Source organism: Miniopterus natalensis, chromosome 1 (assembly GCF_054644295.1).
Source record: "Miniopterus natalensis isolate mMinNat1 chromosome 1, mMinNat1.hap1, whole genome shotgun sequence".
NCBI lineage: Eukaryota > Metazoa > Chordata > Mammalia > Chiroptera > Miniopteridae > Miniopterus > Miniopterus natalensis.
The window spans coordinates 84,968,414-84,996,149 of NC_142081.1; the positions used below are offsets into that span (position 1 = coordinate 84,968,414).

General features: G+C 37.9%; 1 protein-coding gene and 1 pseudogene across 5 annotated transcripts in view; one reads left to right on the top strand and one right to left on the bottom strand.

Annotated features, from left to right (window-relative positions):
* Positions 1-14,089: 14,089 nt before the first annotated feature.
* On the bottom strand, positions 14,090-14,906 carry LOC148094250 (uncharacterized; annotated as a pseudogene).
* WAC (WW domain containing adaptor with coiled-coil) overlaps positions 14,326-27,736 on the top strand; it is an 88,880-nt gene continuing 75,469 nt past the window's right edge. The window contains exons 1-3 of one of the 5 annotated variants that reach the window (XM_087823734.1): positions 14,326-14,382; positions 15,329-15,365; positions 16,931-17,126. In XM_087823734.1, the coding sequence (XP_087679860.1) occupies positions 16,988-17,126 (139 nt within the window). In that variant the 5' untranslated portion in view covers positions 14,326-14,382; positions 15,329-15,365; positions 16,931-16,987. Of the gene's footprint in view, positions 14,383-14,589; positions 14,950-15,328; positions 15,366-16,888; positions 17,127-27,736 lie in introns of those variants that run through there. The other 4 variants (XM_087823729.1, XM_087823749.1, XM_087823725.1 and 1 more) reach the window with 4 other exon arrangements.

Below are 27,736 nucleotides of genomic sequence, written 5' to 3' on the forward strand. Positions count from 1 at the left end.
AGTAAATTATTTTCTCTCTCATAAAAACAACCACCCTGGAGCTAGTCTGTCTAGAGCTGACATGCCATTACTTGGTGCTAGAACACCAGGGTCTTATCTTTGGCTTCCGCTTCATAGTCCAAGATGGCTATTCAAACTCCAGCTATCACATTACATTGTAGCCAGAGGAAGAAGAAAAGTAGAAGAGACCTTTTCCTTTAAGGACATCCTGGATGTTCCATGGATTACCTCTGTTTATACCCTATTAGACAAAATTTTGTCACATGGCCACATCAAGCTACAGAGAAGCGAGGAAACGCAGTCCTCCTCTGGACAGAGATGGGCCCCACTAAAAACCAAGGACTCTACTAAGAAAGGAAAGGAGAAAACATATTGGGAGAAAGCCTTTTGGCCACAGAGGGCTTTTTTATTTGTGGTATTCCATGGGTAAATTTATTTACTATATAAATAGTAAATACTATTGAACAAAGAAGTAAGTTTCATATAGAAAACTATAAAAAATCTATTTTAGAATTTTGAAAATGAAATTTAATTTTTCTAAATGCTGACTTAAGATGGCTTATCTTCTTTGACATAGCTGATGAATATTCCTTTTTCTGTAAGTATATTTTGTGATGCAAGAAAGAATGAAAGCCAAATAGAAAACAACATTTTAAAAGGAAAGAATTCAGAACTACCACACAGTTGCATACCACCTGGCAAGCAGACAACTCTAACATAAGTTTGGAGCCGTGTCGATGGAGTCATATGGCCCTACTGGGTCGGGCTGCAAAAACATGGATGCCCCCTGCTGCAATGCATTTAACGCAGTGGCCTAAAAGTGCATAATGCAGGCCAATAGTGAACTAAAAGTATATTTGTACAGAAGTTATATTATCCCCAAATGATAATGAGGCTTAATCAAGAAATCTTGGACAATTACATGCATGAAATTATCAAAAATTTCCTTCAAACATGGCATGAAAAACTTGGTACCTGGTAATTCTATCCTAAATTGGATTAAACAATAGCCCTCCCTCGATCTATCTCCCAGGAATTTAAACTGAACAAACTGCTTAGATGTGCATGTTTGGAAGGTTTTACAGAATTAGATCCTATGATGTACTGATGGAGCATTAGGGTCCGTCAGGAGAGTGTTGACTGGGGTAATGATTGCTAGCTGCAGGATCCAGGGAAACGCTACCCCAACAAGAAATAATTGCAAAAAATATTAGAAACCTCTAGGGTTCTGCATCACACTCTACTCACTAGCAAATTTTACTTTCACAAAGAACCCCAAATGGGTGTAATCTTTCTAAAATTTAGGAGAATAAAAGGGTCCTAAGAAACCACTTGGAGGCTTTCCGTCCACTTTGATTCAAAGACAGATAATAATAGCTCAAGGACAATACAGAAATCTTTGAGGCAGTGATAGCTCTTTTTTTTTGAGAAATGCTGCCAGTTTATGTAGTTTCTAACATTATAAAAGGAATAAAACATTTATTCACAAGAAAAAAGTGCAGTAGCTTGGTAAAAAGTAGATAAAATAATGAACATTTTTCATAAAAGGAATTGGCTTTTCTATTTTAAAAAGTTGCTTACCATTTTAAGGTTTTTGTGCTGTTTTGCAAAAAATAATTATGTAGAGGAAAGTTTGCATTGTAAAATTATCTGGATAAACCAGGGATCTGAATAGGTAAGGCCTGAGTAACTGTTATTGTAGCACTTGAACTCCCCGAAAAAGTGAAGTTGCCTCATATATTATATTGAATAACTGGTCCTTCTGTTTTAGGGTAACTTCCTGGCAGAACAGAGGGCTTCCTTTGGATCCAGCCTGCTCTCTTGTAATATTGCCGGGGTTGCAAAAGAAAAGACTAAAATGGGGACCCAGAAACAATATTCCATCAGTCTAAAATTTTAAACTGTGAGTAAATGAACATAGGTACAAGTAGACCATGCCATGCAGATTACATTGATAATTGTGGTTTTGTGAGCAGGGATTGGTTAGCATTACGGGGTCATCTGATTATCCATTTCACATGAGATATATAGTATTATGGTTAGATGCTACTTTATCTGGATAATAAATTCTCACACAGTGGTTTTTACAAATTGTGGTAAAATATATGTAACAAATTTTACCATTCAAACTATTTTAAGTGTACAGTTTTATGGTACTAAGCACGTTCACATTGCTGTGCAGCCATCGCCGCCATCCACCTTGCAGCATCCCGTCCGAAACTGTGTGCCATTAAAGAACTCTCCCTTACCCCCTCTCCTCCCTCAGACCCTAGTAACCTATATTCTACTTTCTGTCTCTATGAATTTAACTATAACTGGCAACTCATCTAAACAGAATTATACAGCATTTATCCTTTTATATGTTTTATTTCACTTAGCATAATGTCTTCAAGGTTCACCCATGTTGTAGCTTGAATCAGAATTTCCTTCCTTTGTAAGGCTGAATATTTCATTGTATGTATATACTATATTTCGTTTACCTATTTGTGTCAATGGAAACTTGGACTGCTTCCACCTTTTGGCTATCAGTTTGAGCCCCTGCTTTCTTTTGGGTATATATCCAGAAGTGGAGTTGCTGGATCATATGGTGATTCTATTTTTAATTTTTTGAGGAATCTCAATACTGTTCTATGTAGTAGCTGCACCATTTTACATTCCCAGCAGCAATGCACAAGGATTCCAGTTTCTTTATGTTTTCATAACTTTTTTTTCTTTGTTTAGTAATAGCCATCCTAGTGAGTGTGAAATATAGTATCTCATTGCGTTTTTGATTTGCACTTCCCTAATGATTAGTGATGCTGAGCACGTTTTCATGTACTTATTGGCTTTTTGTCTATCTTATTTGGAGAAATGTCTATTCAAATCTTTGCCTATTTTTTAATGTTTATTCTTTTGTTCCTGTTGAGTGGTAGGGAGTTCTTTATATACTTTGGATATCAACATCTTATCAGATATATGATCTCATATGTTTTAAGGGGTTATTAAATCCTAAGTGATGGGTAAGTAGCAGAAGACTCATGGGGATAGACACAAGATTTGTATAAGTGAATGAAATATACTAACAAGCAGGTTTCATGTTTAATTGGAAGAAGGAATAGGTTAAAGCTAGAAACACCCCACAAATGTCAAAGAAAAAGGGTTTGATCCATCACCCTTAGGCACAGTGTTTTGTTTTTTTACTCCCCTTAATGTTGGGATATGGAGTTAACTCAAGTTTTGCCCTATTTTTCTCTGAACTCAACAACAATATCAAAGCCCACCCCAGATAGATCAATAATTTCCTTTAGAGCAGTGTTTCTCAAACTTCGCTCACTCAATTTTTGCCATATTCGCATAATATGTAACATTTTAAAATAATTTTCTTTAAGTCAACTCAATTTAAAAATTAATCTTAATATTAAACTTTAAAATCAATATAGTAAGTGGAAAACCAGAATCAGGTGAACTTCCAGCTATAGCAGATTACAAACATCAGTTACTTTTTTTGTCATCTAGGACAATCCTTGCTGGTGGCCCTAGATAAGCATGCCCTCTCTCTAACAGGGAGCCCACTTACATCTGCCAGCATGCTGCTGGACAAAGCTATTTATCAAACAGGGCATGCTGTTCAACGGATAGTGCACAGGTGTGTGCCTAGGGAGTAGAAATAGGCTGAAGGTGGCACACTGCCTCGAAACTGGTTTTTCCATACTCTACTTTGGGAAACACTGCTGTAGCCTAGAGAACAGTTTTTGAGATTTTGTTCTTGGCAGAAAAAGCCATAGATTCCCTCAGGGTATGTCTGTATATGTGAAGGAAAGGGAAAAAGGGGATGAAGACCCAGTTGACCCAGCTGTCAGTTCTCTGAAGGTAATTCTTTAATTCAGTAGTTCTCAAGCTCAGTGGTGTCAGGATCCCTTTACATCCTTAAAAATTACTGAGGACTCCAGAGTTGTATGGGTTTTATCTATTGATATTTACTATATTAAAAATTAAAACTGAGAAGCTTAAAAAATATTATTTAAAATAAATATGTTAACAAAGATATTCTTATGAAAAATAACTATTTTTCAGAACAAGAGTGACTTTATTTTGGTAAATCTCTTTAATCATTGGCTTAATGAAACTTAGCTGTAATCTCTTATCTGTTTCTGCATCCAGTCTTTGGAAAACATCACACATCATGTGGCTTCATGAAAACTGCACTGTACATTATTATTCAGTGAAAAAATAAAATGTTTTATTATTATGAAAAGTTTTGATTTCAAAGATCTTTTGAAAGGGTCTTAACTATTCCCAGATCATATCTGAAAACTTTGCTTTAATTCATTTAGAGGTAGCATATTATACTGGTTTAGAGGGGAGTTCCTAGAGCCAAACTGCCCCAGCTCTGCTACTTTTATTTTGTGACTTTGGCCAACTAATTTTACTTTGTGCCCTAGCTTTCTTATCTGCAAAATGAAAATAATAATAAGGTAAACATAAGGGTAATGTAACTATAAAATTAAGAAAACAAAATGGATCTTGAAAGAGGTACATGTAGGTGCTCAGCCTAGTTTTGAACTGGAAGGCCATTTATTTTAATTATTTCTTAGTTTATATATTCAGTTGAACATTTTTGGTATGTTTATCAGCCACTTGTATTTCTTCTTCTGACTCATCTTTTAATATATTTTATACAATTGTCTGTTGTTAGCTTTTTTATTGATTTTAGGAAGTCTTTGTATAGTATATATAAAAATTTCTTGATTTTTAAAATATATTGTAATTATTTCCCCCAAATCCTTAATTTATTTATATATTTTAAAATATATTTTTATTGATTTCAGAGAAAGAGGAAGGGAGAGGGAGAGAGAGAGAGAGAGAGACATCAATGTTGAGCGAGTCATTGATTGGCTGCCTCCTGCACACCCCCCACTGGTGATCGAGCCCACAACTCCGGCATGTGCCGTGACCAGAAATTGAACCACAATCTCCTGGATCATAAGTTGATACTCAAATGCTGAGCCATGCTGGTTGGGTCATAATTTATTTTTTAACTTTGTTGTGCATTTTTCATCATGAAGAAGTTTTAAATGTGTTTTTCAAATCTATGGGTCTTTTTCTCCATGGCTTCTTTGTTTCATATCCTGATACTTCTAGATCAAAACTATTCTAAAGTTTTAGTATTTTATTCTTCAATTTTTATTTAGAGATGTAATTCACCAAGAATTTATTTTTAAGTAAGATGTAAAGAGGGAATCTAATTTTTTCTTCAGAACTGGTAGCCAGTTATTTCAACATCCTTTCTTAATTATTCCACCAACTTTTTAAAACACACTGATTTGTTATAACCACATGGATTTTTGTACTGTTTAATGAATTCCATAGAGTATTTATCTCTTACAATATCCATAATACACATTTTAAATTACTTTAGCTTTATAGTAAATTTTAAGGTATGGTATTATTATTCTCTGTATTCCTAATTTCATTTAGTCCTAATTTCTTAGATTGACACCAGGTATTTTCACATGAAGTGCTCTAGTCTTCCAATTTGTAATCTCAACTTTGTGCTAAGATCCAGTAAGTGTGTAGTACAATGTGTCAATATAAGAAACATCCAAACCTGTAAATAATTTTTAGAAGAGTTTATTTGAGACAAACTGACAACAATACTGGGAAGCAAGATTTCAAATGTTCCATGGAATAACAGTTTTGCAGTTTCTTTTATACATTTGGGATTAAGGATGGAGCAAAGAAAATTACATGAAGGTGGGAGAAAGCAAGGTACAGGATAGTTAAGATTACGTGCACCCTTGAGGGTGGTTATGCCTTTGAGGTGTCTGGAAAAGAGAATTACTTATGGCATTTCAAGGTGTGTTAACCTAGATGCACAAGAACGATAGGCAGGGCTTGCTTAAAAACCTTTTACTAAAGTTACAGGCCTGGGGTGTGACTACCCACCATGACCTTCCCAGTTAGGAATTAATGATCAGATCACCTTGTGAAGTTACTCTTGGTCAGTGAACTGTTATATATCTCCTTTTCATCCACAAGTGTTTTAACAATTAGTAAGTTGTTAAGGTTTTTTAATTCATTTATTCATTCTTCAACAAATACTTATTGAGCACCAACTATGAGTCACATACTTGGGATATATCAGTGAGCAAGAGACAATGGTTCCTACGCTTGTGGAACTTACATTAGTGGGTAACAGGCAATAAAAATAATTAAGTAAATTATACAGCATGCTAGAAGGTCACAAGTTTTATAGGCAAAATAAAAACAAAGCAGAGAAAGGGAATTCATGAGTACATGTGGAAGGGCTTCAATTTTAAATATGGTGATCAAATTAGGCTGCCCGGAGAAAGTAAAAATTGAGCAAGAACTTAAAGGAAATAAGGAAGTTAAGCCAAGTGGATATATAAAAGAATGCAGAATAAACATCTTGTGCAAAAACCCTCAAGTGGTAGTATCCCAGATCATCTGAAGGACAAGGAGGCCATTGGAGCAAGCAAGGGCAGAGAATTGGAGATGAGGTCAGAGAGGAAGGGGAGAAAGGCTTTTGTATACCAATGTTATGACTGTAGGTTTCACTCTGAGTGATAAAGGGAGCCATTGAAAACTTCTAAGTAGATGACACAGTGATATATTTTAATCCTCACTCAAGGATATTTTTTTCCCATTGCTTTTCAGAGTGGAGGGGGAGGAGAAAGAGACAGACAGACAGGCTTGTCAAAACAAACTACCACAATTCTTTGAGGACAAGGTCCATTCTGCTCTCTCGGGCACCAGGCATCTATGCCAGAAATGTAGGCTGCTGTCTTCAAAACTGCTGTCAATGAACTGGGGATAAGGAAATGGGGCCACAGTAAGTTTAAATGACACAAAGCTCCTGAGGTTCAACAACCTTTTTCTTGATTGTCTGTCTGGTTACTGTAATGTTTGATTAGCTTCCAGAGTTCACATAAACTTGATTCTAATAATATTTGCAATTTATATGCTCTTTATGTAGAGGGACATATCCTTGGAGTTCCCTACTCGCAATTTTTGTTGACATCATCTTCAAGTGACTGATCTTGAAGAACCTCAACATTTGGTAGTGGAGTAGAGGAAGATGGGTCTATAAAAAGAAATGAGAGTAGCTGTCAGAGAGGTAGGATATAAACAAGGAATGTGATGTATTATAGAAACCAAGGGAGAAGGGTAATACAAAGAGAGTAGCTATTGGTGTCAAATATTCTAAGATCAAGAGGAAAAAGACTGAAAAATATTCAGTGAATATACATAGAAGTCAAAGAGTGGCGTTAAGATTATTTCTCAATGGGGTGAAATTGGTATTTTGATCAGGACAATTCTTAAATGTGGGGGACTGTCCTACACATTGCAGCATGTTAGGTATATCTGACCTTTGACAACTAAACACCAGTTGCATACCTCACCCTTGTTATAATCAAAATTATACAAGTCAAAACCAAAAATACACTGCCATACATTTCCAAATGCTCCGTGGAGAATCAGTACTACTTACTGAAGAAGTACTGCCTTAGGAACACATATTTTGACAAAATATGAATAGAGGAGTGAAGAATGAAACCAGGGAGTTGTCAGAGACGAGTCTTACTGGAATTTGGCTGAAGTGAGGAACGTGACAGCAAGTAATTGGGGTCAAGGAAGGTGTTTTTTTTGTTTGTTTTTTAAATATATCTTTATTGATGTCACAGAGAAGAAGGGAAAGGGGGAGAGATAGAAACATCAATGATGAGAAAGTCATTGATCAGCTGCCTCCTCCACACCCCGCTCTGGGGATCGAGCCGACAACCAGGGCATGTGCCCTGACAGGGAATCCAACCGCGATCTCCTGGATCATAGGTTGATGCTCAACTGCTGAGCCACGTCAGCTGGGCAAAGAAGGTTTTTCTTTTTTCTTTGGTCATAGGATTCAGATATGCTTAAAAACAAATGAAAATGATCCAGGTGAAAGGCAGAGTTTGAGTACACAAAGGAAAACTGATAGTGTAAAGTAATTGAAGGGGTAGAAGAAAAGCATATGTGAAGGAAATAGCCTTACAGGACAACACAGATGTATTCCAGTTTCCCTGCTTCCTTCCTTGTCATATAGACTACTCAACCACAGTAGGCAGTGTCACTTTTCTACTCATAATTCCATGGTTTCTCATCTCAGATTAAATTCCAACCTTCTTATAACAGCCTATTTGAGCCTTCATAATTTGCTTCCCCACCCTCTCTTTTAACCTATCTGACCTCATTTCCTATTACTTTCCCCCTCAGCCACTACATTTCACCCATATAGCTCTCATTATTCTTGAGCATACCAGCACACTCCTGCCTCATGACATTTGCTTTTACTGTTCCCTTTGCAAGGGACCCTCCTCTCCAGACATTCACATAGCTTGCTCCTTCATCACATTTCAGGTCTTTGCTCAAATGTCCCTTGCTTAATGACCATGCTATTTAAAATATTACTCCTTAATCTGATATTTCCTGTCACCCTCTATTCTCCACAGCACTTACTACTTTCTAAATTACTACCACATCACTTATGTATATTGTGCCTGTCTTTTCCCACTAGTATATAAGCTCCAGGAGGGTAGAGATTTTTTTGTATTGTTCATTAATGTATCCTCAGTACATACTGGGTACTCAATAAATTGTTGAGCAAATAAAGAGGATAAGTTGAGTATAAGTAGATCTGCATATTTGGAAGCAGGAAGAAATTTCCATTTGGTGGCTTTAGTTTAGGAGAAGTTACCTGCTGACAGTAAAGGGGAAGCAGTAAAATAAGGGGGATAGGTTCAATAAGAGTGGATATTTGAAAAACTTGCTGGAGTGATGGGAAAGTTGAACAGAAAAATGCAAGATTGCTGGGCTGTACTAAGGGTTCATTTGATTTGGGTGATCATGAGATTTTAGTGGAATTTATCCGTTCTATTGTTAAACAGTCTTCAGCAGCGTGTAGCTGCTCAGAAGTACTAAAAAAGTCAATAGTGGAGTTAATTCTGGCCAAAGTTTTGCCAGACAGAGGAAAAGGGTTTAGGGCAGTGATTTTCAACCTTTTTCATCTCATTGCACACATAAACTAATTACTAAAATTCTGTGGCACACCAAAAAAATGTACTATATTTTTTGCCAATCTGACCAAAAAAAATGTAATTTTATTTTTAATTTTTTTCTATCACCATTTATCCCCCCTATACCTACTTCCACCTCCAGCCACCCCCAGATATAATACTAATTCATTCACAACAGATGAGTATTGTTGTGTTGGCTGGTGTCATTTTTTAATTTGACAATCTAAGAGAAAAGAGGTCAGTGCCCCTGACTAAATAGTCAGGTATTGCATGTTTTCAAATTCTTGTGGCACACCAGTTGAAAATCATTGGTTTAGTGTATAGTTCTCAATCTTGGCTGCACTTTATATTGATATGGTGCTGTCCTGGAGGTTTTTATTCCCCTTTTGTAAACAGTGATTTTTGTTGTAGTTTTCCTATTTTTTCCCCACATAGTGAATGAAAGCTTCACATTATAAATCTGAGAATGAGGGTCTCTTTTCAGTTACGTATTGTAGTTAAAAAATAAACTCCATAAGAGCAGAGACCAAGTGAATTTGCTTAATACTATGATCCTAAGACATGATACACAGGTGCCAGGTGCTAAACTTATAATTTACTATTTACAGACAGACCTATATACTATCAAGCCAATTTTAGATATGAGGGAGCAAAATTTCTGAGATTTTAGTGATCTGCTAGTCAATGATGTAGCTAAAGCTCTACATTCTGTCATTCTGATTCCAAAACTCATGATTTTAAACACTATACTATGTCGAGTTTGAGGGGAAGGCAAGGGCAAGGAAAAAAGATACAAAAATAAAAAAAGGACGTAAAATTTTCAGGGAATACAGCCTTATTTTGTGACCCTTTTGAAATTCCAGCAAAACCTTTCTAAGGCCCTTTTACAACTAGAGATTGAGGACTTCACTTTTTGATTCTTCCTCCAACACTGAAATCAGGATCACCTATAGACTATGGGCTAAAAGTTCTCCTGCACTATTGGTTGATATGTGTTAATCTATTGGTAGAAATATGGGTCTTTTGCTCATTTACAAACTTGAATTCACTCTTTAGAGAGAAATAAAAACAGTAGCCTTAAGATGCTATACATGCAAATGTATGTACTTTTTCAAATGTTATGTTACAATATAATATTTTATCCATATTAGGAATAATCCAACTTTCCCCATTGTATTTGTGACAGCAGGGTTGGATTTATAATTCTTTTAGGAAAAAAACAGAAACAGAACCATACACCTTTTTCTCATAATAATTACAATACTTTGCTATCTTCTTTGTATATATTTTTATAGGCAAATATTCTATCATTCAACAAATATTTAAATGATATGTAACAAAGAACTTTCTTATTTATTTAAAGTTCCTTTATCGTTATTGTTGAGAATATTACAGATGTCCCTTTTTTATCCCCACTGATCCCTTCGACCTCACATCCATCCCATCCCCCCGACTTTCTCCATACCAATTTCTGTGTCCATGGGTTATGCTTATAACATGTAAGTTCTTTGATTAATTTCTCCCTACCCACATGCCCCCCTCCTCTGAGATCTCTGTTTGTTTCATGCTTCTATGTCTCTGGATCCACTTTGTTCACCAGTTTATTCTGTTTATTATATTTCACATATAAGTGAGATCATGTGGTACTTACTTTCCTCCGACTGGCTTATTTCACTTAGCATAATACTTTCTAGTTCCCGCCATGCTGTGCCAAAGATCTTTCCTCTTTACAGCTGCATAGTATTTCATGGTGTAAATGTGTCACAGCTTTTTTATCCACTCATCTACTGATGGGCACTTGGGCTGTTTCCAGATCTTAGCTATTGTAAATTGCGCTGCTATGAGCATAGGGGTGCATATATTCTTTCTGATTAGTGTTTCAGGATTCCTAAGCTATATTCCTAGAAGTGGGATCACTGGGCCAAATGGCAGGTTAACAAAGAACTTTCATTCTAGTGGGAGATAACCAATAGACAAAATATGTAACATATTATGTATCAAACTGTATAAGAAAAATAGAGCAGGGTAAAGGAGAAAGGGTGGTCAGGTACCATCATATATAGTCCTTAGAGGAAAGACCTGAACGATTGGTTTGAGGGGAAAAATTAAGAGCTTGGTTTTGGATATATTAAGTGTGTGATGCTAGTGTTTAGGATAAAGGTGTGGGCTAGAGATTCAAATGGGGATTTCATTTAACCAAAGATCTGGATGGGATTGCCTAGTGAGAGAGAACAGAGAGAGGAGAAGCAGTCCAAGTCGTGAGATTTGAATTCTAGAGCACTCTAGCATTTAGAGGCTGGGAAATGAGGAGGAACCAGCAAGGAGACTAAGAAATAGGAAGAGAAGCAAGAGGAAAGGCTATTGCTGATCTTGTGCAGTTTCAATGGAGTGTGGGTTCAAGAGGGTGTAGGAGAAGTGGAGGTGAAGTTTTTCTGTAGAGGAGAACAGATGACAGCAATGGGGTAACATGTGGAGGGAGATACGGGTCAAGGGTTTTTTGTTTTTGTTTTTAAACAAATGGTAACTATTAAAACACATTTATAAGTTGACAGAAGTGATCCAGTTCAGAGAGAAAAAATTCACAAGGAGAGCAGACAATTCCAAAGTAAAATGGAACTCGATGCAAAAGTGGCAAGTCTGGTCTTAGGAAATTTGACAGTTTACCGTTACTGTAGAGTGTAGCACTGTATTCAGATGTAGGAAGATTGGTAGGTGCAAGTGTGAGGAGGCAGGACTGTTATTTCTTCTATTTTCTAGAGAGATAAGCGAGATAATGACTTATGATTGAGGACTTGTAGTCAGCAGCCTAAGAGGGCAGGATAAATGGATTAGGGAAATTAGTCTGAGGGGGTGAAAACACAAGAAGCTCACTTCGGAGTTAGCATGATTGCGTGTTTTTCTCCAGCCAAGTTTAAGTGTTTCTGAAGCAAGCATACAGTGAATTAACCAGGGTTTAGGTAAAAATGGAGGAAGAGAGAATTGGAGGTATTTGAAAAGAGGATTTAAAACAACAGATAATGGAAATCTAAGGTAGGCAATGAGTTTTTAAAAATGGGTGTAACATTTAAATGTGTAAATAGTCAATTCTCATTATTTGAGGTAATGTTCTATAAAGTCACAATAAACACTGAACTGCTCCTAGGGGAAATACAGGATTAGGTACCTGACTCTAGTCACATTTTTGTCAACCAATCAGGAAATAATCTTGTTTTATGTTTCTGTTTAGAGACTTTATTTAACATATATTGATTTATTAACACTGAACTCATGGCCAAGAGCACTAGTGATAATAAGCCTGAAGGGAGCTTATGTAGGACATGTGTTTTCTCCACAAGACACAGCACACATAGCCTTCCTGTGCTTAGGAATGAATACCAGACAGCACTTCAGCACTATGCTGGGAGAGGGGGCATTTAAAACAGCAAAATCACCAATAAAAAGCATGAAAATATGAAACACTATATATATAGTGAAAAGCACGTTTTTAGTATGCAAGGTGAAACAATAAGGCTGAGTGTAGCCTTGTGTAACTTCATCTGAAAATGTGTCAAGCAAGTTAAATTTTTTGCCACTCTGCATATGGGTATGAATGCTGCATTAACTTGATTTTGGGTTTCTAAATAAATTTTAGTGAGTAGTCGAACCTGAAAACAGAATCTGTGAATGATGAAGACTGACTGTACATTGCCTGGAACTGTATTCTCCATAGATCAGCCCAGTTTTGCTGCTTTTGATCAAATGGTATATATATATATATCAATGTGAGCAGACATCTGATTATCAAACAAGAAACACATTTTGCTGCCAGTTTTCAAAGTTTTCTGCATAAGGTTTACACGTTACCTTTTGTGCTTCTCTAATGTGATGTCTCCTGTCTTCAATGTATTTGTTACAAGTGTTAGAAATTATGTAAGACTCTAGCTTTCTCATTTCAGTCATTGGCAGTTTTTTCTTTAGTTACTGACAGCTTAAGTGAGCATTAAGTAGGCTTTTACTAATCCTCACAAACAGCAATTATCTTAACATTTGGCTGGTGGATGTGACAAATTATGTAATTATTCTTATTCAATTGTGATCTCAGAGTCCTTTCCTCATATCATTCCATCTCTTCATTAGGTCCTAAAATAAGGTAACTTGTTGGATACCAAATAAACCAGTTAGTTTTTATATTGTTTTTTGGAGAGGTCTTGTTTCCTCCAATTTGTTTACTATTTTGCTTTTTTCTTCTATGAAAATAATTGTACTTTTACTTCATGTGCATTACAATCCTTTTTTATTACTGTTGCAAAAGGAGTTTAAGAGCACGAAAAAAATCACCTGAATACCACCACCCTCAAATAAGACTTAATTTTTTTGGTATACTTGACCCTGCCCCCCCCCCCCCATGCCAGTGTTGCTACCGTGCCTGTAGCAGTCTGTAAAATTAAATTTGTAGCAATTTCATTTAACCCAACATAGGCTTTGATTCACACTCCGAACCTCCAAAAATGAACTAGGAGAAAAATGGTAAATTAAGGAGAGGGTGGATTAGGCAAGGCTGGGGGTGGAAAATCTTAAGCAGGATGAGTGGGTTCAACACTTTTTCCAGGTCACCCATTCTCCTAAAACTCCAGGCTTATCCACCTTTTAATTCACTGCCCCAGCGGGGCTTCCTGCTCAGTCTCAGAATCTCCACTTTACATGGCGTAGGCACACGGCCTTGTTGTCCTCTACAAATTATCCCTAAAACCTTCACATTCGTCACTCCTCGCCGGGAAAGCTCGCTTCTGGAGATGTGACTTACTTCTAACATGCCGCGCGCAAGCTCCAAGCAGCCCGTGCCCGTCGCAGGCCGGTGGCGCGCTAGGCGTCGGGTTAGAGGCTGGTGCTCAGGCCCGGTTCCGGCTCCAAGCAAAGGGCCTGAGTGAGCTCCCCACCTCCATGACGGCAGCTTCGGTCGCTGCTCACTGGGGAAGCTCCGGGGTAACAGGTCGCCCACGGACGGATTTGCGACCACCCCGGCCAAGCCCGGAGGGGGGGGCACCCACAGGGCTCCCCTAGGGCGCCCTCTCCCTCCCCGCCCCGGTCTCGGCGCACGCGCAGTAGCCCCAGCCTCCCTTCCTTGTCCGATATGGCTTCTCTCGCGCCCCACCGTCCTCTTCCCGGAGGCGGCTCCCTCCCTACGCACCCCGGGGCCCCTGGGACCAGCCTCGAGCGGGTCCCCAGGCAGGACTCTTCTTAAACTGGAACGGCAGTGGCCGGACGTGAGAGCGAAGAAAAGCAGCAGCAACCGGAAAGAACTGACGGCGAGCCAGGCCTCAAAGGAAGAGGAAAACCGAAGCGAGCCGAGGTTTGCCGAAGGCGGCCTTCCGGAACTGCGCGGGGAAGGGAGGAGGGCTGAGGGTGGTAGAGGAGGGGCGCAGCGGAAACTGCCGAGGTTTGCCGAAGGCCGCAGCCTCGGAGTTGCCCGGATGTAGTTGGTGGAGCGGCAGCGGCGGCACCGGCGGCGGCAGGCGGAGGAGGAGAAGGGCCAGGCGGCGGCAGGGGGAGAGGAGGGCAGGAGGCGGCGGAACAGGAGTAGGTGAAGGCGGAGGAGGCAGTCGCTCTCCGCGGGGCTGAGCAGGACGCGTCTTATTGCCCCCCCTTCCCCGGTTGGCCGCTTCCGCCGTGTAGGTGGCGCCTCTCCCCGGGCTGAGAGTGAGCGTGGTGTTGTCGGAGGGAGATGGCCCGGGAGCGCCGGCGCCACTAACGGGGAGGTGCTGAGAGTCGCCGAGGGCGCGCCGGACCCTGGTGCCGGTGCTGCCGCCCGCCCGCCTGCCCGCCTCTCGCGGCTGCTCTCCCCCCTCCCCCGACACACACTCACAGGTCGTGCATTGATGGTAATGTATGCGAGGAAACAGCAGAGACTCAGTGATGGGTAAATTGGCTTTTCGTTTCTGGCTGGGCCGCGGCGGGGGCGGGGGTGGCGGCGGCAGCGGCGGCGGGTGGGGGGGGCTGTTCCTCCTTATCTGCTGCTGGCTGAGCCGCCATTTTTGTTGTTAACCCTGATCCGGATCGGACTGGGGAGGAGGAGCGGCCGCGCGAGCAGGCGAGGCCGGAGTGAGTGTGGAGGGAGCGCAGGGCTGGTTCGCGGCGTTTCGCCCTCGTCACCGCCTTTAAAAGGGCGAGTGTGCGTGTGCGGGCTCACCGCCGGTTCCTTTGGTAGGTGTCCCGCGGGGAGGGGCCCTGGGGGGGCACCCGTTTTCCTCCTTCTCATCGAGATGTTTCATGTCGCCGACTCTCTTCCTGTTTTTCAGCTGTCACGACCGGAGGGGGGACTCGCAGCCTTACCAGGTACCAGCCCAGACCGGGGAGGAGGGGTGGATGCGGGGACGGAGGGGGAAGGGAGGACCTAGTACTCGAGCGCAGGCTTCAGAAGTCGCTACAGGCCTTTCGGTGCAACAAATCCGAAACTAGCACCGCTGGTTTACTTAAAATGTTGTGGTTGGGTCCTTTAGCGCTCCCTAGCAAGGTTTAGTGACTTATTTTGACAGGTGAGTTGAGGAAGTTCAGTTTTTTAAGGAAAAAAAAAAATCATTCCCAATCAGAAATGACCTGACTCGATTATTTGGTATGAAAGAATCGTTGGGGTAAGGTGATAGGTGTCTTCTGAACCACATGTATTGTATTGTATTGTATTGGGGAAATAAAAGTTAATGTTAAGGTACTAAAATTAGATGAAGGGCCTGGGAAGAAACAACTAATTGTTTTGCAACTCTAAGTGTGTTGTAAACCACTGTCCCTTCCCAAGTTAATTGTTTTTGGTGCAAACAGTTGCCTTACTAGTTAGTGAAAGATAGTGCTTTTGGTTCTGTAGGAATTGAGATCTTTGGATACTTGGATAACTCATTCTAATGTCGATGGTTCTAGGGATGTAAGTTTCTTTTTGTTACTGCAGTTGCTGCATGTAAAGTTTTAAAAAATTGCGATACAGGTGGCGCCTGTTTTTAGAGGGGGGAAAAATCTCATAAATGGTTATGAACTATCAGATGACACTAGAAGTATCTATCGTCCGTTTACATTTAGTCACTTCAGGGATAGGAGAGCAGGTTTCTAAGCTGATAGTTAACTGGCTGGACCAAGTTAAAGCTCAAGTTAAAAACCCTGAATCCCCTGATTTGTAAACTATTGGCCATTATATTTGAATATCAAAGATTAAACCCTACTAAATCTGCTGCTCAAAAACATAATTAGTTACACTTGTAAAAGACTGGTCTATCATGGTTGTCTTAAGTATGCGATAGGATAAAATTAAGCCATTATTTTGAAGTAGTTCATTAAGTTTCATTGTGTTAGAAATATCAGCCAACTTTTTTTTATACCTTGAAATTGTTTCCCACACCTGTCGGTAGGTAAGGGAGGATTGAAATCCTTTTTTGAGTAGGAGAATTGGAGAAACCGATGCTTTTCCTTTTTTGTAGCTTTGCAGAAACATCTTTAATTAAGCTCATTATACTTTCATCTTTGCATCAGTTGTAGAGTGGAAGTAGATTACAATAGTACTCAGTTTTTACTTTTCTTTAGATTTACTTTTTAATTCCCAGAAAAATTTATTGAGGAATTAATGTATCAAGGTATTTGATTTCATTTATTTATAAGATACTTTATGGACTGGTCCCTTTTTTTTTTAACATAAGGTGGTATGATTTGTATGAGGAGCTTTATAATAACTGTTAGGCATTTACTTAGACCTTGTCTGAATAACTTAAGGGCATAATTAAAAATGGAAATTTTAATTTTATTGATATAAATTCATAAAACTTAAGTTAAAACAAAAAATTTTACAGTAAAATGAATTTAGAAAACTAAGTTTAAAGTTTCAATTTTTTGTCTCTTTTTGGGGGGGTGATGTTTTACAGGCACTTAAGTATTCATCGAAAAGTCACCCCAGTAGCGGTGATCACAGACATGAGAAAATGCGAGACGCCGCAGATCCTTCACCACCAAATAAAATGTTGCGGAGATCTGATAGTCCTGAAAACAAATACAGTGACAGCACAGGTCACAGTAAGGCCAAAAATGTGCATATTCACAGAGTTAGAGAGAGGGATGGTGGTGAGTAGCCTTTTTTTGTTGAAACTTTCACATATATTTATTTTAAACAATTGCTCTATGTAAAATAACAGGTGGCAGTAATATTTCTAGCTTGCAGACATTGCTGTATGGTTATGTCATGAAAATTTATTATTTCTATTTATTTGATTCCTGAACTAGTTATTGTAGAAATAAGATGCTGACAGGAGCATCTAAAAATTGGACTCCAGGGGCTAATAATACGAGAATGAATTTATGAATATAGTCTACCTGATGCTTTATTAATTGTGAGGGAAATTCAAGACATTTTCCCAAGAAAGGAACTTTCACCTTTTTAAGTAAAGATTTCACTTTATTTGGCTTAGTTAATTTTGAGATTCTTGTTGTTGTTTGAACCTATATATTGAGGGCCTCAAATGTGTTTCCTAATGATAAGTTATGAATTTAAAACAGGTGTTTGGAGACAGTTCACAGGTTAAAAAGCCATTTCTGATTTTGAGAATTACTTTTGGGTTTTTGTTGTAAGCATTTAAAATTTATTTTCCATGTTTCCCTGGATCTTATTAATGTACCTTCTATGTTCATTCAGATATTCAACTTTTAAAAAGTTAGCCTCATTTCTTTTGTATAATGCTAGTACCTTCAGGTATTACCCTGCCTTCAGCTCTCTGTGGTAGGAGGTTGAGAAAAATTCAAATAAACTCAATAACTATTTTCAGGCTTAATTTCCCCAAATTTACCAAAATACAGGTTTCACTTCTAAATTACCTTTCACTAAGATAATTAAGACATCTATATTTTCCCCACTATAAGATCTTATATCACTTAAATGAATATTGTTTGAGATAAATATACAATATTGATTGTGCTTTTAAAAGCTTCTAAAGAAATTCAGAGTGTACCCAGTGGCTTTCTGCCTCTGATTGTCAACTAGCTTCTCAGACTTTGCTTACTTTTAAAAAATACTCTGCATCTTCTGGTTCTCTTTTATGTCTCCTAGGAAGAGTTAGTTTTACTCAGTGTGATCAAATGTTGAGAAACATTTGCCTTCTCTGTGCATAATTACTAGGTTGAGGAAATTAATAGTTAAGGAGATTTCATTGATATGGAATAGAAAATGCAGTTCTCTCTTGAGTATAGCTATAACTTTGTGCTACTTATGCAGGTAAACCATATTTTTGTTTGCAAGTAATAGAAGGTGGGTTTGGTTATTAAAGTATTAGTTCTTTGATGGCAAAATTACTTAAACTTAGTATTTTCAGTTTTGTGGGTAAATTTTCTATAGTGTTTTGTATAGTCTGAGATGATACTGTTATCAATCACTCTTCTATAGTGGTTTTCATTTCAAACCTTAGGTCTTGGAAGGCATGTGCTATGTACTGTACTGTGTTTTATGTTTAAAATTTGACGATTGTGACAAAATAGGATATAACACCTCATCTCCTTAAACATAAGTATCTTAGGTTCTCTTTTAGTGATTATGATCTGGTTATTCTGTCATCTGTCGTCAAATTCAGAAAGAAGTCAGTTTTGGTGCTCTAGAGAACTTGATGTACATTTATACTGAATCATGCTTAATAAATTCTTTTACAGGTGAAATAATCTTAAAAAACATTCTGTTGCTTATTTATTCAACAACATTGGGCATCCACTGTGCCAACAGTGGTGTGGTAATCCTGGAAGTAAAGATAAGATGCGTTCCTGCCCTTGAAGCTATTCTTAAAGGCTTTGACTCTTGAGAGTTAGCGGTGTAGCTGGCTTCTTTTTCCTTATTCCTGTTTTCTTCAGTTTGATTTTAATTTTACTTCCTATGTGAACTCCAGGTACCTCTTATTGGCTTTTAGTTTCCTTTTTACTTGCATCTGTTGCTGATGTTTTCTTAGCTCTATTTATAAGAAACTTCTTTATTTTTCTTTATTTGCCGAGTTAGGCCTCACCTCCTAACTTGCTTTTTAGCTGCTTGCCTGTCTTCCTATGGAGCCTGTTAACTAATTCTGTAACTCCATCCGTATTTGTACAATCTCTAAAATACTTGGCTGCAATATTCCTTTATATTTTGTAGGAATAATGAATACCATAAAATAAGAGATCTTCATTCTGGAGTTCAGAGTGCATCTTTGATGTTAATTCCGTCTTTTAAAGATGTAAAGTGGTGATTGTCCCTTCATATAATACTTAGACATTTAGTCGTTACACTCTAGGTGTTTTCTTTTATTGCTGATATGTGTTTGAAACTAAGCTTTTAAAAGTACATATGTTTAATTTTATTACAGGCATTTGTGTTTCCGTAGGCTTTTATCTTTAAATATGGATTGAAATACATATTAAGATTAATATATATAAAGTCAAAGTCATTATCCAGAGTCAAATGCAAGTGAGTTGGATTATCTATGCTCTCAGCATGTATAAGAAACAATGTAAGAATAGATTACTGCCCGGCTGGGCGTGGCTCAGCGGTTGAGTGTCGACCTAGGATCCAGGCGATCAGGGTTCGATTCCCGATCAGGGCACATGCCTGGGTTGCGGGCTCGATCAATGACTCTCTCATCATTGATGTTTCTCTCTCTCTGTCTCCCTCTCCTTTCCTTTCTCTGAAATCAATAAAGATATATTTAAAAAAAAAAAAAAAGAATAGATTACTATTTTGTTTATTGAACTCATTTCAAATTTGTTATTTTTTTACTTTAGGAATTTAAAACTAATGATTTTAGTAAATGTCTAATAATTTAAGTGGGTATGTGCTTTGATTTGTAACGCATTTTACAAAGCAAGTTAAACAAATGTATCTGTTGTTTTTCATGGCACCTTGGATTTCCTTGAAAAGTGACAGTTTAGAAATAATGCGCAGAAAGGAGTTTAAGGGATACAGTCAAAAGTTTGAAAGCAGGGATTGAGAAGGATTGTCACTCTAGAAATCTGTACAGACTTATTGCAACATAGTATGCACATATAAAAGAGGTTTTATCCCTTAGGATTTATTAAGGGAATGTAGGTTATCTTGTAAATTAAGGGGAAATAAGTTGTTTTATATATTCTGTGATCTCTCTGCAAATCATAATCTTTTGTTTAGAAATAATCAAAAGCAAGAATCTTTTTTTTTTTTTTTTTAAATATATCTTTATTGATTTCAGAGGAAGGAAGGGAGAGAGAGAGTTGAATTGAAACATCAATGATATGAGAGTCGTCATTGATCGGCTGCCTCCTGCACGCCCCCAACTGGGGATCAAGCCCGCAACCTGGGCATGTACCCTGACCGGAAATCGAACTGTGATCTCCTGGATCCTAGGTCGATGCTCAACTGCTGAGCCACGCACGGCTGGGTGACAAGCAAGAGTCTTAGGTACAGTTTTTAGATTTGTTCTTTGTAGCTGAGATATGTTTTTAAAGGTTCATCTGACATCCAAACCTCAAAAGAGGGAACATACAATACAGGTTGAATTTGTATTCCATTTGGTTTAAGTATTTTTGTGTGTGTGTGTGTGTGTGTGTGTGTGGCTTTTTGTTTGTTTTTTGGGGGTTTTTTTTGAGGACCAGCTCTAATGATTATTTTATCAAATAACTTTAAATTTAAGAATGATGATAGTAGTAAAAATGAGTTTAGGAATGTTTACAGGGTTTTGTTGTTGTTTTTAAATATATCTTTATTGATTTCAGAGAGAGGAAAGGAGAGGGGGAGAGAGAGATAGAAACGTCAATGATGAAAGAGTCATTGATTGGCTTGCAGCCCGCAACCGGGGCATGTGCCCTGACCAGGAATCGAACCCCGATTGCCTGGATCCTAGGTCGATGCTTAACCACTGAGCCACGCCCGGCCGTGCTACAGGGTTTCTTTAAAGGTGTTCCATAAAACTTCAGCCTCTTTAGGCTTGTTCTATTTTCCTCATCTTTCATCTCAGAATTAGCTAAGAAACTTATAAGACATATTTGGAATACCTCTTAGAAACATCTTTTTAAGAGATGTCTTAGCTCAATCAGTTAATTGAAAAATATTCTTTATTGGGTCTCTAATTTGTGAACTTTAGTTAATTTGCATAGCTCCTTAGGTAGCATTCAGATCTCTTTTGAGTACAAAGGAAAATTGCCTTTGGTGGTTTGGTAACCATTGTTTCTAAAAGTTTTAAAAATTTTTATCTGCACAGTGAAAGTTTTTATCTTGTTTTGTCATTTAGCCATATCTGGAAATATTTGAAAATATATTTGTAACTAATTTTCAAACAAAGATTACTGTAATTAACATTTGAAGGAATTGTTCAGTGGGGCCATTTGGGGATAATTGGTGTTTTTATAGCTATTTAAATATAATTTAGTAATGTTTGAATCTTTTCACATTGGATAATAGACTGGGGTACTTGTATAGCACAGCCTTATAGTTGGTTATTCTAATAACTCGGTTTTGAATAAAAGGAAATATGCTTTGCATTTGTAATGTTAGACAATACTATGAAAATGAAGTCTCATTTCATCCTCGTTTTGATCTTGGAAGGCAGATAGAACAGAGAATATCTCTGTTTTACGGTTTTACAAATGGAAAATTTACTTATATAAAATTGAACAGATAGGGCTGAGTCTAGAAATTAGTCCCTTCTTGGTAAGTTGTAATTGCCGTTGGAGGTGAAACATAAGGCATACTGAAAGCTTACTTGGTTAGTATTTACTAAAGCACAAATTAGTTTAAAGGTGATTTTGCTTGTATTCTCTCAGTGCTTTACCCAACTTCCTCCAGTGTGGTTACATTTTACCTAATATAGTACATTATCAAAACCAGGGCATTGAAATTGATACATTGTATGTGTATATTTGTAGTCTAAATTATCTCGTCAGAGTTTCACTTTGGAAAATAAGTTTTAATGTGAAAGCTTGCCAAAATTTTTACTGGGAAGAAGCCATTTTTCTCAAGTTAAGCTCTTACATTCCAAAATTTGTTTTCAAAGCAACTTGGAAGTTTTATACAGAATCTAAAATTTGGATTTCAATACCATTAACTAATGTTAAGAATTTTTCTAATGAAGATCAGAGATAGATATTACCTATTTTTATTGATTGATGCTTTATAGAGAAATGTTAAACTAGGCAGATAAATTTGCATTGGATTTCCATAGATTAGTTTTAAAAGATCACAGGAAACGGTTATTCCATTTCAAGAGAAACAATACAGTTGCCACATTAGCAGTATTAATATTTTTGTTCTTCAGTATTTTTTCCTTAATTTAAAAAAATGCTTTAAATATTTGTGCGTGTATTTGAACCCATAGTCTTAGTCATTAGATTTTTAACATGTTTTTTGTTTTTTTAAGATAAGCTTATTTTGTATTGTTCTTGATGCGATGGTATTTCTATTTCACAAGCAAAATATTTTGGGCCCTAGCTGGTTTGGCTCAGTGGTTAGAGCATCCGTCCACAGACTGAAGGGTCTCGGGTTCGATTCTGGCCAAGGACACGTACCTCGGTTCAGGCTTGAGCCCTGGCCCTGGTCAGGGTGCGTGCTGGAGGCAACCAGTGGATGTCTCTCTCTCACACTGGTGTTCTTCCCTCCCTCCCTCCCCCTCTCTCTCCCTCTCTTTCTCTCTCTCCCCCCTCCTCCCCTTTTCCCTCCTCCCCCCCCCCCCCCCCCCCCGGAAAAGCAATGGAAAAATCCTCAGGAATGGTTTACTTTGATTTTTTAAGGCAGTATTAATTGAACTGTTTTTTACTTGTGCAAGATGTATTTAAAGTTCTTGGTGTAATATACTTAGGATTTTTGTCCATAATTCACAGAAAATTTATATATTCTAGATTGTCTCTCTGTTAAACATCTGTTTATTGTCTTATTCTGTTGTACAGAATGGTTTTGGTGTATGTAGTATATCATTTTGTTAGGATGCTGGAAAGAGTGAAGATAGCAGTGAAGCAGCAATGAGCTGGGGCATCTGTTACAGGGATTCTGGTTTTTTTGGTTTTTGTTGTCTTTTGTCATTACTCAAGGATATATTTTTATTGATTTTTAGAGAGAGGAAGGGGGAGGCGCAGACAGACACAGACATCGATGTGAGAGAGAAACACAGATGAGTTGCCTCCGGTACTCTCTTTGACTGGGGATAGAATCTGCAGCCTTTTTGGTATATGGGATGATGCTCCAACCAACTTAGCCACCCAGCCAGGGCTTTACAGGGATTTTGTAACTGGAACCACATCTGTAACTGGATTCTGCTTTGGGGACTTCATACTAAGAACTGTAAATAATATTTGTCAGTTATGTCAAAAGCAGTTATTGGGGACTTAAAAATATATCCTATGAAGAGTCTACTTTTTATGATTTATATGGTATTTCTTAATTTTCAAAGCCCTTTACATTGTTTCTCACCTGATTCCTTTGAAATAGGTTAATCAGATTATTCCTGTTTCACTGGAATAATCGCTGAAAAGTATTCAGCCTGTTGCTGAAACTGGAAAGCAAGTTTCTTTGCTATTCTTAAAATCTTATCTCCACCTTCAAATTATACTTCAAGTATAACCACTTCTCTGTACTTAAAATACAACCATTGTAGTCTTGGCTTAACACCTTCTCTTACCAAGACTCTGCAAGAGCCTCCTGAATGGTGTCCCTGCATCCTTTTTGTTTCACACAATTATTTCTCCGTGCATTAACCAGAATGGTCCAGTTCAGAAGCCCTTCAGCTCACATCACTCTCATACTTGGAACCCTCCAGTGACTGTTACTTACCAAGGCCTATAAAAGACCCTGGTGTCTGGGTGTTTTTTCAGCCTCTTCAACCACTCTTCCTGTCATTTGTGCTGCTCTGTCCATACTCACCTTATAGGAAGTTTATTCTCGTCTTAGGAGTTCTGCACATTATGCTCTTTACTGGGATGTTTTTCTTTCTGTATGTCTTCCTGGTGCACTCTCTCACTTCAGTAATGTGTCTGCTTAAATGTCACCCTCTCACAGAGGCCTTCCCTACCCTTCCTGGTCACTCTGAAGCAGGCATCCCCATCATTGTCTGTCCTTTCCACTGCTTTGTTCTTTCCTTGTGCTTAACATGACCTCATACTATTTACACATAGTCATTCTACCTGACATAATGTATTCCTGAAAGTTACAATGCTACACAAAATCGCACCACAGGATTTATGGGGAAAATGTGTTTAACGGGGGACCAGAGTTAAAAAATGTCAGTGGTACATTAAAAAGAAACATACTACCTAACAAAAATCATAGCATAACATATTAAATGGTTAAAGAGTACATGAACAATATAATACATATGACTTTACCTTGACAAAGACCTGAAGTAGGCTTGTGGAAGTGGACATCTGTTGGAAGGATTGCAACTTGTGAATCATTGTGAAGTGATGGAAGGAGGGTTATCTGAAATAACCCTCTGAAAGTTGTAACACCAGTTGTGGTTGGATATGACAACTCATACGGTGAACTAAGGTAGCTGGCAGATGTTTCAGGTATGTGCGCGCATGCTTTGTGAATTCCCTGTGTAGCTTGGTTCAGCTGGTTGCAGCTAGTGTTTCTCGAGGTGAAATTACTCATAAGTAAGTGGGAAATTTGTGTTGTGCTCAAATAATTTCCTGGTACATCTAGCACTGAAGCAAATTTGTGTTTTCAAAATAAGTGTTATAGCAGAACTGACTGTATTTTAGTTAATGTTTGCTAGTCTTATAAGCTCCACAAGAACAAGGAGTGTGTTTGTTTTGTTAATAATTTTATCCCTATGTATCACTGTTGCCTAGAACTGTGTCTGACAGCTTGTGATAATATTTCAGTATATGGGTGGACAAAAGAATATTGGGATTGTCATGATTTAAGGGAAATGATTGCAGTTTTCTTGAACAGTGATTCTCAGATTTGAATGTTTATACTATTACGTGGGGATCTTGCTAAAGTGCATATTCTAGTTCAGCAGTTCTGGGGTGGAGCCCAAAGGTCTGCCTCTCTTTAACAAGATCCCAGGTGGTACCCATATTGCTCTCTGTATGTGAGTAACAAGGTTCTAGAGCCAGCACTGTCCAATGGAAGTATAATGTGGGCCATAAATGCAAATCATGGCATGGTTTTCTAGTAGCCATATTGAAGTAAAAGTGAAGTGAAATTTGAGTATATTTTATATATCTTAATATATCTAAAATATTATTTCAACACGTACTTGATATTTAAAAAATGACATTGCAATCCTCATGTTGTGCCAGGTCTTTGAAATCCAGTATTTTACACTTGTAGCATATTTTAGTTTGTAACTAAGCACATCTTGTGTGCCTATTTGCCACATGGATAATCATTGGCTTCTGAATTGGACAGCACAGTTCAGGAGAATATAATCATCTTGTTCTGTGTAGCTTTACAGATATTCCTGTTTCCCTAAAGAAAAATTTTATATGCCTTATTTTTAATTTTTTTTAAAGTTCTTTTTTTTAAAAAAAATATATCTTTATTGGTTTCAGGGAGAGGAAAGGAGAGGGAGAGAGAGAGAGAAACATCAGTGAGGAGAGAGTCATTAATCGCCTGCCTCCTCCACGCCCCACTCTGGGGATCTAGCCCATAACCTGGGCATGTGCCCTGACAGGGAATCCAACCGCGATCTCCTGAATCGTAGGTTGATGCTCAGCCGCTGAGCCATGCCCAGCCAGGCGTCTGCCTTATTTTTTAAATATACTAAGGTAAGGTTGGAATTAACAGATTCTTGAACAATGGGCATACTTTGGACATTTTGCTGGTAGAGGGTCTTGCCTTTGATTTGTTGAAGAAAATGCAACATCTGGAAAGTACAATAAAATGATGTATGACTGTACATAGTTCTTGTAGTAAAAAATTTTTGTTCATACACACAGAAAAATTAGAAAATGGCAGAAATGGGGAAAATAAAATTGCCTCAAATCCTATCATCTTGAAGGTAAATCAGTTTTTTCATAGGACATGTTCTAATGCCATAAAATGTCTGAAGGATTTTATAAATAGCCTTTCCAGGATTTTTATTAAAATGCTTTCAAATTGTTCTGTGCTCCCCGTTTTTTTTTTAGTTGTTATTTAATATCTGCATAGTGGACTCAACAGACACTTGGTGTTAACAATATCAATCTGAGAGGATCAACTAGGAGTACTTTTTAGTGTGTGCTTAGAGATTATTAATACTTGCCTTACCTCTTATGCTTAACTAATGACTAAAATTTTCTTTCAGTTTTGTTTTAAAGATTTGTTTCAAATGCTTGTGACTAAGTGACCTTAGAGACACTACTAATATCTGAGTTCGTGTGTCCATTCCCTAAGATTGTTGTGGGGTTAAATGAAATTATGTACACAGAACACTTATAAACATTTAGCTAAGTGCCTGGACTGTGACCCAGTATATTATTAGGTTTACTCTTATTCCTTTGACTAATGAGTTAGTGTCAGCTCAGCAATTTTAGGCCTCAAGCCCCTGCTTCCTTCTTCCTTTAGAGTTAGGAAGGAAAATACTGGCAGTCTGGCAAGGGCAATTCTATCTAACTTGGTACCTGCTCTTACCCAGGACCTTGCAGTTTAGGGGCTTTTACCATAGATGTAGGAGTTCAAAAACCAAAAACACATTTAGGGTAATTTCCTCAAATTTGGCAGCTTATTAGAATCACCTCAGAAGCTGTTAAAGCTACAAGTGCCCCGACTCCATCTCCATTTGTATTACTTTGAATCAGAGCAGCAAGGAATGGAGCCTAGAAAACTGGAACTTCTAAATATTTAATTTAAATTTTTATAAACTGCAGATCTAGGGAGAATACACACAGGAGGAACAACTCTGAACTGGACATTAAGGAATGTGAATTTTATCATTAGGAATCTGGAAGAGTGGTGTGCGTGTGTGTGTGTGTATAAAATTTTCCAAATTTATGTTTATGTGTTTTGAGTTTTAAAGAATTTTCTTCTGTCATCTTTTTTCTTGATTCACAGATGTGTGTGCATATTATAGTTTGTACAATTTGTATGCATTAAATATTAAAATTAAACATTAAATAGCTAATTTAATATTTTGTGGTATGGACATCTTAATACCCTAGATCAGACCTAATGCCAGACAGTGGAGAAGTTTCTAAGCATATTAGCAACTGGACAGGTCAGTAAGATGTATTTGAGTAGTATCTGGAGCCACTGCTGTTGCTTTAAATAAGTCTTTGGTACTTCATATTTTCCCCTCCCCTACCCCCATCCCTCAGTCCCTGAGACAGTTAAGTGGTAAATTTCATTTAGCTTTTATCTGTTTGAGAAAGAGCCTTCACTTGAGTTGTTATACTCGAACTGACTTGAGGTGTTAGCAGATAGTTTTCTTGAAATGACCTTTAGGAGCAATTGCATTTTAAAATAAATTTATGATTAGTGTAGTTGATATATTTAGATAGTGCTAGTCTTTTGGTTTAATCTTTGATCGCTTCTAAATTGTGTGACAGTATGTCAGAAAAGCATGACATAATGTTGGCATCTTCTGAAAAGTTCTGACCTGTACTGGACTCATAGGAGCAGTACTTTCTGGTAGCCAAAACGCAATACTAGTAAAATATTATTTTGGAATATTTTGGCTTGGATGAGGAGAGGATCAAAATAAAGTGTTTTGCATTTAATACTTGATTTGTGAAGAAAAATTTTGCAGACTCTTCTAGCTTCATAAAAGTGTGCTGGT